Source organism: Sphaeramia orbicularis, chromosome 12, assembly GCF_902148855.1.
Source record: "Sphaeramia orbicularis chromosome 12, fSphaOr1.1, whole genome shotgun sequence".
Lineage (NCBI taxonomy): Eukaryota > Metazoa > Chordata > Actinopteri > Kurtiformes > Apogonidae > Sphaeramia > Sphaeramia orbicularis.
Window position 1 is genome coordinate 62,629,737 of NC_043968.1, and position 12,497 is coordinate 62,642,233.

A 12,497-nucleotide genomic window follows, 5' to 3' on the forward strand; every position below is an offset into this window, starting at 1 on the left:
TGTTGATACAAGGTACAGGTGAATATGTGTGTGGACAGCTGACCGCAACACTTATTCCTATAAATGTAACAACAGAAATACCAAATTAGATGGAAACGTCATCATGAAATGCCACCACGTATGAAAAGCTGGAGACAGAAATGTTTGACAAAGGTTTTGGCAAACTGTGGAAGGACTTAAAACAGTACGATTATGATTCAGATGCGAGGTTCTGTTTTACTCAGCTGTCAGTGTGATGAACACTAAGATCTAACAGCTCATTTTATTGTATAATACTACTTTTAACAGACATCATCATCATTAGTATTTTCTTTTGGTGAATTTCTGCCAATGTGTGATCATTAAGGTTGCCTTGTAACAATTCTGTCCATTGTATACCAATTTTTCTTGAGCAAAAGGACACTTGGAATAAGACCAGTGTCCCTGTATCGCACCAGCATGTTCTATCAAGAATCAATGACAACTTGAATTTGCAATGTTATCAGGTTCTGGCACTATGTTAGAGTCCTGTGGTCTTAATGCAGGAGATCAATCTCCCAATAGAAGTGGGTGGAACTTTCACTGGAGGAGAACTCAACTAATTAAATGAAAGTCCACATATGACTTGCTCTCAGTGGTAAGTAGTAACTATTTGGATATCTGTAACCATTTCCATGTTATAAGCCATCAAAATATGGCCCAATATAAGTGAAGGACAATTTTTAATATTTCAAAAATTCCTCAAAAATCAACATTTCTCAAAAATGGGCAAAATTGGACAAACTTTGTAGACATTGTCCCAGAGAAGTTACATTAAAAAATAAATAAATAAATAAATGAATCTGATCAATAGTTTAGATTGTTGAAATCATTATATTAGTGATCTTGAGTTTGATCCTTCAAGGTCACTCGAGGTCAAAGGTCATGGACCCAAATGAAAGTCCATATAACTTCCAGTCAGTGCTCAATAGTAACTATATTGATATCTCTAACCATTTCCATGTTATAAACCATCAAAAAATGGCCCATTATAAGTACAGTACACTGTCTCAAGGAACCTATATAAAATGGGAAATGAATCCAACCAGTAGTTTAGTTGGAGAAGATGTTAAAAGACATTGCTAATGACAACGACGATGGACACAATGCCTTCACAATAGCTCATGGCCTATCAACCGCTAAGCGAAAAAAAAACACTCAAAACTCACATGGGCAGTGGCGGCACCAGGGTTTTAAAAGTGGGGGGGCAACTGGAGGGCAAAGAAAATGTCGGGGGGGGCGGACCAAAAAATGTCACGCATAGCACAAAATTAACACTTTGCGCTTTAGCGGCTGTAATATATATATATATGTAATGTATAGCCTATCCGTTACACTTTATATAGAGGACAATTTTAGGTAAAATCAGGTAACACTTAATGTATTCAAGGTATTTGTTAAAAACTACAGCATGTACAACTCAGACTTTCTGTTATGATTATTTAATAGGTACAATCTACTTTCACATATTTCTCTAGTGGGGCTTTGGACAGTGACCAGCTGGCCTTTGAGAGAACCTTCTATAGATGCGTGCATGGGGTGGGGGTGGGGGGGTGGGGGTTACTGTCTACCTGGTTGTATTATAAGTGTATCAAAATGCGTTATGTACGCTTTCATTGACGGATTTTTCATATTTCTTCGTTGCCCAAATTTTCCCAAAGATTTGCCCAAATCTGGGTGGGGGGGGCAACTGGGGGGGCAAAAGTTGTAACTGGGGGGGGCATTTGCCCCTCTATGCCCCCTTTTGGTGCCGCCACTGCACATGGGGAAAAACATACACAAGCAAATGTACTTACTGCACATCGACTTCAAATGTTGTGGGGATGAACGTCGGGTGAAGCTGCTGCCAAGTGCAGTAGAAACCTTTGGGGTAGGTGTTGGATCGACAGGTGATGGCAAGTTCTTGAGGGGGAACTGCAGAAAAACAAACACAAACACGGGAGAGACGGTTAAATTCTGACGAAAATCAACAAAATAGGGCAAAAATAAAACAACAGGCTCTGTATGTAGAGACACAACACAAACTCATACAAGAGAGAAACACATATTAAAGTAGCACAGATTAAATTACTCAAATGCAAAGCAGTTCATTTCCTTATTCAATAATTTATTCATAATCAAATATTTCATTAAAAAAACCGTCACAACAACTTGTTCTAAATTACAGGCTGTCCCTGGCAATATTTCATTAGATATGATTTTAATTTGTTTCATTGTGATTGCCTGTCTTTTTTCATACATTTATTAAACTTTTTTTTTTATTATTATCATTATCACACAACTAAATTAAAAGTGGATTTGAGAAAGAGAAGTAATTAAAAATACCTAACCCTGCATCGTACAGAAAAAGCTTCTTTTAGGGTTTCTCACCATCAGTTGGATTTTGTATAAACTTTAAGCTCAGATAAACCTAAAGGTGGAAGATCAGGCTTTAGTCAAATGTCAGGGCAGGCTTAACACTATTCGATTCAGTTGTCAGTCACTGTGAGTCATTCTGCATGTTTATATCTGCTAATATGTTTAGTCACTGTTTGCTGCAGTTTTCTCCTGTGTTTCCTCAGGAAAACATTAAATGAGTTAAAAAGAAAAAAAAAATACTGTGTCCACATGGTAAATTGATACAATTAATCATTAAGATCCTACTATTTGTGTTGATATAGCTCACCATTCTTCTTTTTTTAAAAATATATATTACCCATAGTTCATCTCTTGCTGTTGTCCTTTACTTGAGGTTAAAACCCTCTCTTTAATAACAAAAACTTGATTCAACTTCATCAGCTTACACAGATATGATACAGTTTCAGTGCACAAACACTTTTAGGCTAAAAAAATCATAACTTTCCTGGTCTGATCTGAGAGCAAACCAGACATTTACACCTCCTCTGGACTCTGTTTACAGGCTGCAGAAAATATATCCTGTGACATGATAGATTTGCTATGTTAGATTTTTATACATAGTTTTGAGAAGTTTCCTCTTATGTTTCAGGGGAACATTATTTTAAAAAACTACCATGTTTGCACTGTAAAACGGTGATATTTTATGTCCAACTATTGCTATTGGTGTAACCCCAAAGTTGTGTTAGCCCACCATTTAATTTTTTATATATATTTTTTTAGTATTACTCATGATCCCTCTCTTGCTATTGTCCTTCTTTACTTGGGGTTAAAACCCTCTCTTTAATAAGAAAAATGTGATAGTTGTTCTTTCAAGGTCATCAGTTCATATAGCTATGATAAAGTTTCTGTGCACAAACGCTTTTTGGCAAAAACTTATAATTTTCCTGGTCTGATCTGAGAGGAAACCAGACTTCTGCACCTCCTCTGGACTCTGTTTATAAGCTACAGAAAATATACCCTGAGACACAAACTAAGTTACTGTATATTTTTACTCAGTTTGCAGCAGTTTTCTCTTATGTATTATGCCTTGTCTCAGGAAAACCTTAAAAACGTACTGTATTTGGACTGTAAAATACCAGAAGTATCTTTAGACAGTACAGTCAACACTGTAATTCAGTATTTGTGACCAAAGTCAAGTAATGAATCCAACAATCTGGAGAAAGTTGATGGAGAAAAAATGTGGAAGTTCAAGGGCAGAAAAGCAAGAGAAATAAAGCAGAGTTAGAGGGAGGATATTGGAGTTGTAGAGCAAAAGAAGAATAAAAGGGTTTGGCTAGAAAAAAAAAAAAGTCATGTTATGCCAGCTCTGCCCTCCTCCATGATTAGGGTCTTTTCTTCAAAGCTAGTCAACCGAGGACTTGTCTACCACTCCCTTTCTCCCCACAGCTTTTTACACTTTTAACCTTCTCCTATCTCCTCTACATGAAGCGTACAGTATGTGTATAGTGAGGCTCCTGATTTCTTTACATCCCTCTTTCCATATATGTATTTATTCATTACGTTTAAGATCACAGCCATAGTCTCTTCGAAATGTGAAATATATATATATAACCGAAAGATACATCTGAGCTATGTTAGAGTCGAGTAATTCACACCAACGCTGAACTATTGGGATGAATCAACCCGTTTTGAAGAGCCACTAAACCCATTCAATGCTGACATGGGAAAAGCTGCATGAGCTGTGCAGTCGAGCAGGGTTTCTCTCCCCTGTGGGGAAACCGATAGCCCTTATATTTTTGTAGAACAGAGCTAGCCGGGTGTGGCCAGCAGAGAGGTAATTATTACGCAGAACAGTGATTCAGAGAAGTCACCATATTCAGGTAGAAGCAGATATGAAACAGCTTTTTGTTCCCAGATTTAGCTGTAGAGTACACAATATTTAATAAATCATTAAATCCCTTCTTAAAACCCATTTTTTCTCCTTGGCTTTTGATGTTGATGTGAGATGTTTGAAGGTACTATCTTTATTCTATTGTTTTTATTTGGTAGTGGTTTATTGTTCTTATGTATCTATTTTATGTATTTCTTTATTTTGTTGTTTTTACTTGTATGGCTTTTTAATCTATCCTGTATTTTATTCTTTTATCTGGGTTTTATTTATTGTTCTGTATAGTACTTTTTTCTTTTTGTACAGTTTCTACGTCTTTAAATCTATTCTGTATTTTATTCCTCTATTTTGGTTTTAATTATTCTTTGGTCCACTGCAGTGTTTTTAAAGTGCTTTACAAATAAAGTGTGATTGGATTGGATTAAATATACAGATGATTTTGGTGCCAGCTGCAAATGAAAACCTATGAAATGAAATAAATCTAATTAAATATATTTTTAGACAATGGTTTTAAGGGCCTGGCAAAGCCTTCTGGTGAAGGTGAAGATTTCCAGGCTTTTAAAAGATTTTCCTTGAAAACAACCATATTTATAACTATCTTAGTTTGCTTTTCAGCCTAGGATGAAAATGGTTCTAATTCTTAAGCACTTTGTAAAACCCCTTGAATTAAAGCTAAAAGTCCACATTTCAAGCACATGTCCATTGCTTCATTTCGGAACATCTGTGATAGTGTCACCATCCAATTACTTACAGAAGTGACTTGACATATTTTCTGCAGGGAGTGTCTTAATGTCATAAAATAATGCAATAATAAAAATCAAGTCCAACAGTTGTATAACTTATTGTCTGTAATTGAATCAGATTTGCTGAAGCAATAGGTTTCCATGACCTTAATCAGTTTGTAACAGTCACAGATCATAAAGACACAATGTCAATGCGTTTCTAAACACATCAATAAGGACATTATTCATGTTTATCACAGGGAGATATTTCACATCTAGGCCTTCAGTGGTGTGCTACCTGACTTAATCCACCTTTTAATATTAATGCTTTACCGTGTTATACAGAAAAATGCAAAATAGTAGGACGTTGTACCTCTGATGTAGAGAAGGAATGTCATTAAAGCAAACTGAACCCAACTCATGTCTCCTTTCACTACAGCCACAGCTGCACCACCTACATCATCTCACGAATCATCAATATTTACTGAATAAATGACCAAATCATACAAATGTTCACGGAATACATTATAGTCACTAAAACTACTGCTTATTTTTCTGCAACCAAATCCATTTCTTCTCCTCTCTCAGCCATTGTGGATTGAAAACAGCCATTAAATCTAAACCAATATATTTTAGCTTACACAGATGTGGTTTGTATACTGAGCTTCTTCTGACTAGTTGCTCTTTGACCGTCCAATCAAATGATGTGAAAATGCAGATGTTACTGTACACCAGCTAGATCGCCCCAGTGTGGCCAACATAAAATCTGATTGGTTAAATAAACAGGTTAATTCCAAATCAGATTATTTTTCACCCAGCAACACATGATGGATGAAATCTGATTGGACAAATGCTCTAACATACACATACACAACTGGAAGCAGAGAACCAAAAAAAACAAAACAAAACAAAACAAAAAACTCATACCAAATAAAGAAAATACACTTTACTGGGAACCATTTAATACACTTTCATGGAACAAATGTTAAAAAATAAGGGGTAAATGTAAGTCAGTGATTCTGATTCTCCGGGCCTGAATAGAAGGCCTTGGTAACTTGCTGATGCTCCACCACTACTATTAGATCTGTTTCTCTGTTTTGTTCTTGCAGGCAGATTTTTTTCTCCACATTTTCAGCCAACATAAAAAAAAAACAAAAAAAGTTGGCATTCATTTGAGATTTCTTAGTCCTTGCATTCTGATGGCTCATTAGAGATGTTTTTGTAATACTGAAACATCTTTGTTAAAGGCCTTTTCGGTGTGTTTTCAAGGGCTTACACACACACGCGCACACACACACGCGCGCGCACACACACACGCAGGATCTGGCCTTGGTCGGCTTCTTTGGGGTCATTTCACTGTCACACACATTTAGCTGTGTTTAAGCGGGCACCATGGGAACTAATTAGCCCACCCGTCAATAACCTCAATGATGAGGTGCCACCGACGACATCCAATCACACTCAATTAATCACAGAGACTAATAGGGGCCATCGAAATCAATTGGCTCCTCATCTGAAAGCCTCAGTCAAAGTCACAATATTGAACACAAACATACTCACAGACAAATTAATTGTCAGGAAGGACGTGGAAGCACAAACCCTTATTCCCACATGGAGGGAGACTTTGTAAAATTTGCCACAATCAATCAAAAGGGGTTTATTAAGAACTTGAAGTCACTGTCATTAGACAAAAGGTTAAAAGACACAAAGAGAAGAGCTCATCCTTCACTGATATGTGAAGAGGGGGAAGCAGAAGTGTTTTTCCGGGAGGTTTTGTTTGACCTCAGGGGTGTAATTTGGTTCATTTTACCTGGCGAGAGAGGTGTCAGTCAACCCACTGCCGAGGCACCTGAGGAGGAAGTTTTAGCCTGGTTTCTCTACAGGGACTGAAGTAAAACAAACGTGACCTGAACCTCCAAAGCTACGTGACTCTGAGGGAATGGAACTGTCAGGGGTTTTTTTTTTGTGTGTTGTAAATGTTAAACAATGTAGAAAGAATCTAAACTGATGTAGGAAACTTTTCTCAATGTTGAAGCTACTTGTTGAACATCAGGTTTTTAGGCCTTGGTTTGTTTGAGGTGAATTCTGATAGAAAAGTCTTTTTCTTTGGCAAAGAATGTTGTGAAGCACTGCATAAGAAAGAACAAGAATGTGTTTTTATTAAAGAATACTAAATATACAGCCTTTTTCAACAAGGAAATAGTCTCCGTTAATTACAGTTATCTAGCAATTTGACAGGTTTTGACATTTGACAGGTAGATTTCAGTGTTTCATAAAAAATATAAACCTTGTACAAGATTCTGCAAGTTTTTGTACACTGAAACTGTTATGCATTAAATTTGACTGAATCTGAAATAGAGTTCAAGTTTCACAGGAGGGCATGTGGTTTTATGGTCCTTAAAGTGTACTTGTAAAAGCAATATCACCACTATGTCCATAAACTTGTCAAAGTGTTAAAACAAATTAAAAACTGACCAAAAGTGACTGAAAATGTTTTATTCTTCTGCTCCACTACATCTACACAACAATTAAATTGTAATTTTTACAGAACACAACTTTTACTTACAGTGAAATACTTTCATTTTGTTATTAATACTTTTTTTGTTTAAGAGCTGCACTTCTTTGTGAATGAACTGGCCTTTTGTTTCTCGTCTGCATTAAGAAATGATAAATGTTTTATTGTTGTTTTATGACAAATAGGACATTATTCAGAGTGATAAGACATATTTTTTCTCTTTAACCCTTTATCAAGCAAGTGACTATTTTTGGTAATTTCTGCACACATTCCAAGACAGTGACGTCAACAGTTCCAGTGAGGACAGTCAGCCAACAATCTCACGTTCAATGTGGTCTACAGGGTCTGTAAGGTCCACCTCTGCGTGAACAGTGAGTGTACCTGCTTTGTTAGGTACCAGGAAGTAAAGGTACTAATGTAAGGAATGATGTTCAAAGGGAGAATGTGGATGTGGACAGGAGTCTGGATCAACACCAGTTCTAAAAGTGATGTTCTAATGTTCTAAAATACATGTTCCTTTCACGTGTGTTTTTGCATTTTTTATATTTACTTGTTGGATATATGTATGTATGTGTGTATATATATATATATATATATATATATATATATATATATATATATATATATATATATATATATATATATATTTTTTTTTTTTTTTTTTTTTTTTTTTGTGCTATTTATGGGTTAGGAACCAAATATGGTAACATCATTGACCTTGATTTTCTACATGGCAATAAAAAATTGGAAAAATTTCACAAAAGTAATAAATTTTGAATTTCAGAGTATTTCTGAGTGCCTTATGAAGGGTGAAATAAGTTTCATAAATCGTGAAAAAAAAAACTGTTTTGCTCTGAATAAGTGGGGCTAGCCATGGCCTAGATGGCTGGAGAGTTAGCTTGTGACCGAAGGGTCGCCAGTTCAATTCCCTGGACTGACGGAGAGTTGTTGGCTGATGTTACCCATGTTACCCTGAGCAAGGCAACCCCCCCCCCCCCCGCACACACACACACACCGTCCCCAGCATGCAGCGAATGCAATGCATGATCTAGCGATGGGTTAATGGCAGAACACAAATATCAGTGTGTGGTGCATGTTTTGTGACAAACTCCTACGGATAAAATAAAGATCTGTTCTGTACTATTCTATTCTATTATTGGCTATTTACACATTTTTTAATGGATTGGAGGCTCAGAATTTATACTTGTAGGATTCATAGGCTGTCAATATTTGGCTGGACCATACACTGACAGCAGTAACAGTATGTGAGGTTAAAGTCCAGATATTCACAGTGTACAACTTTCTACTGCGTACGAGTACTGTCAGTAATAATATGAGTGGGATGACACACTTAAAGTACTGTTTAAAGATAAATGACAGGAGATGGAAGAAGAGCCAGAAACAATGAAAAATAAAAGACTAGAAAAGACAAGACCCATCACAGATATCACATATCACACATCACACTGATACTCATTCATTTGGAGAAACTGGCTCAGTAAATCTGTCAATAACATATAGGAAAACAACTTTGCAACTGATTCTTCATCTTTTTTTATCTTTTTTTTTAAAAAAATTGCCCAGAGAAGTTGAAATGAATGTGTAATATCCAATGCGAACTTCAACAAACCATTTGTTCAAAACTGAAATGACTGCTTCCCACACATACTTCTTGTACAGTATTATTAAATTCTCGACAGTTTCAGAGAAAATGTACTTATTACACGCCGACGGATGAATACTCAGACGCAAACACAAGCTGAGCCAACCTCACTTGTCCTTTCAGATATCCACACTTAACATTTAAACATATAGGCAGTCAAAGTGCACTATCTGTACAAACCTGAACTATAAATCACAACATTCTCTGAGAAAACAACTTCAGTGAACTTTGAACTGGTGACTGTAGAGTAGCTTACAAGAAATGAGACGCATTGTTCAGCAGATGCGATCTTCATTTCAAGGCAAACTGTTTGTATGAATATAAAATGCTGTTTTTTATATATATATATATATATATATATATATATATATATATATATATATATATATATATATATATCTTGGAAGGTTTGATCAAATTCTATGACGGTGAAAAGCATATTAAGGAGAAAAAAATGCATCGCTCCAACAAGTCGAGTGGAAAAACGCTGCTCAGAAATAAAATAATGATGCTTCACCCTGCCACATTATTTGCAGATACGACGGAAAACATGTTACAAGCACGTGTAAAAAAGATGCAAATCTCATACAATTATATGCACGATAGCCCCTGCTAATTTGCTATAACACACATCAAATACTATGTATGCATCTAATGAATGATAGAGAGGCAGGTTTGTTTCAGGTTTCCAAAACAAAGATAAGAAGAATGCACCTGTAGAGGAAACAGACAACAAAGAGAGAATGAATATTAAAGTGAATAAAACAATGATACAAATGAAAATGACAGTGTGGGTTATGTTCTTTTGTGTGTAGCGCCCTGGGAGGTATCACCTGAGCCAGGACGCTGCTCATGAATAAATGTTATTGAATCAATGCACTTTCATCATCCGGTTTGAATTGCAAAAAACTGACAATGACTTTGAGGATCCTCTTTGTTGAGTCATGAAACACCGACCCGGATGTGCACAAACCTGCACAAATGGTTGGAGATGTTACTTTTAAATGGTAATAGGTCACAGGCTCAGCTATAGTCTGCAGCTCATACATGCAAATGAGACCGTCGTGAATGAGATGCATTTAGACAATCTGTTTATTAGTCGAGTCCCACCATGTGTCCTGCTTGTTTGATCATTATGAAACATCAACAAAGACTATATTAAAACCGCATTCGGAAACTTATATTTGCAACACAAAGCAGGGAAATAAATCCAAGTCCTGGTTTTGTTTGGCAGACCTTTTACTCTCTGATTTCACTCACAGACTTTTTCTTTTTCTTTCCTGTCACATTTTACTCTGCTTTTTGATGTGGCAATTTATAGTGAAATGAAAGGTAAAGGAATTTTAGTACTTCAAAGTAAGGCGAAAAATATTCCAGGTGGGATATACCACACATAATAATTATTCAGGGTTTAATTTAATGACTGAAAATAGAAACAGCAGTTAGTGTTCAGTCCACTAGAACGGATTGAAAAGATTAAAAGAGCTGATATTCACCTGAGTCACTAGGAAATATCGGTGTCTTGAACATTTCTTCAAACCTTGAATATGTACATCTACGCTGTAAAAATATGTCAGAACAACATCTTGATATAGTGCTCCAGCAAAACATCTTTGTCTTTTCTTGGATAGAGTGAGCTGGAGGCTGAAGTTGAAGGGTTTGTTTTTTGCTTCAAACTGGATTATTAAATACATGGTCCATCAATTTTTTGCCATACCCTCACAGACTTTTTGAAGCATAAGACGATATCTCAAAAGTGAACCCAATATGGAAGTATCGTGATGTGTAATACCAGTGACAGCCACTAGATGATGGCTCGATAAAAAGCCTGGCTGCCATATACAGTTGTGGAAAAAATTATTAGACCACCACTTGTTTTCTTCAATTTCTTGTTCATTTTAATGTCTGGTACAACTAAAGGTACATTTGTTTGGCAAATATAATGATAACAACAAAAATAGCTCATAAGAGTTTAATTTCAGAGCTGATATCTAAACATTTCCCATGTTTTCTTGATAATAACCAAAATCACTTAAGTTCTTACATCAATAGCTATGGCATTGTACTGACAAAAACAGTGCTTTTAGGGATTCCATGTTTTCTTTTCTGTCTGTTTTAGTCACATGATACACACAGTAGTTAGTACTTGATTGCATAACCACTGTTTTTCATGACATTTGATGGTCTAAGATTTTTTTCCACGACTGTACTTCCACTGAACTACACAACATAAGTAAGTAAATAAGTAGATAAGTAGTATTTTTTCTGGGACATGTTCTTGTACCCTTTATTTTATGCATCTATAAATCCATCTATAAATTATTGGTTGGTGTCTTCTTATTTGATGTTTTTGACTGCTGACACTTTCCTTTTCATCAACCCTACTTCCTCTACTCTGTTTATTACAGACATGTATAACATAGCCTATACTGCCACCCTCTGACAACAAGAGCTTAATTTATTTGTTCCAAATCAGTTAACGGAAACTGGTCTTAATTTGCACTTTCCAGCATTTAGTATTTGTTCACCCATCATCCGTTACATTTCCCCAGCCCCATCTTTTTTGTCCAAATACGGTCACTTCCAACTCCAGCAACAGCCAAACTGCAAACTCCTGGTTTCAAACGAGCAGTCCAAAAAATAGGTGACATCAAAATAACTCCGCCCACTGCTTACATACAGAAAATTCTTAAACCCAGTGCTGGTATCTTTCCCTAATCCTAACCCATCAAGCAACCATATCATTTCAGACTTCAAGTTCTGGAGGAAATGCAGATATAAATCATAGTGTTGGCTCTGGAATGTTTAAATGACCACATTGGGGGTGTTTTCTTCTGATAATTGTGTTGGATATTCACACACACACACACACACACACACACACACACACACACACACACACATCACTAAACTTCAACAATCAGTAATGGTTTAATATGATGGATTTTTGTAGTCACTCAAAGTTGCATTACAATGGACAAAATGTGTTTTCACCACTAAATACTGAGTGAATTGAAATAATATGTGAATATCGATAAGACAAAACATTCTATACCTCATATTTCATGACTAGCAGGAATAATATACAATACACAAGGGTATTTATGCATACAATGAAATCCAAAAATTATTCGACATTTTTTCACTTGGAGACCTTTTTCACATGATTTTCACAGAATCAAAATGCAAAAAGTTAGGATGCTGCATTAAAAAAACAGGAGGATTCCATGATTTGCAAATCTCATAAACAAACGTCTTATGCACTATAAAAGATGGAAACATATCACTCATCTTCAACAATCAGTAATGGTTTAATATGATGGATTTTTGGAGTCACTCAAAGTCACATTACAA

The 12,497-nt window shown here is 35.9% G+C and overlaps 1 protein-coding gene across 3 annotated transcripts in view; it reads right to left on the bottom strand.

Annotated features, from left to right (window-relative positions):
- Positions 1-12,497, bottom strand: part of cntfr (ciliary neurotrophic factor receptor) — a 392,344-nt gene that overhangs the window by 67,569 nt on the left and 312,278 nt on the right. For all 3 annotated transcript variants that reach the window (XM_030150153.1, XM_030150151.1, XM_030150152.1), the window contains one exon: positions 1,815-1,932. In XM_030150153.1, the coding sequence (XP_030006013.1) occupies positions 1,815-1,932 (118 nt within the window). The remainder of the gene's footprint in view (positions 1-1,814; positions 1,933-12,497) is intronic.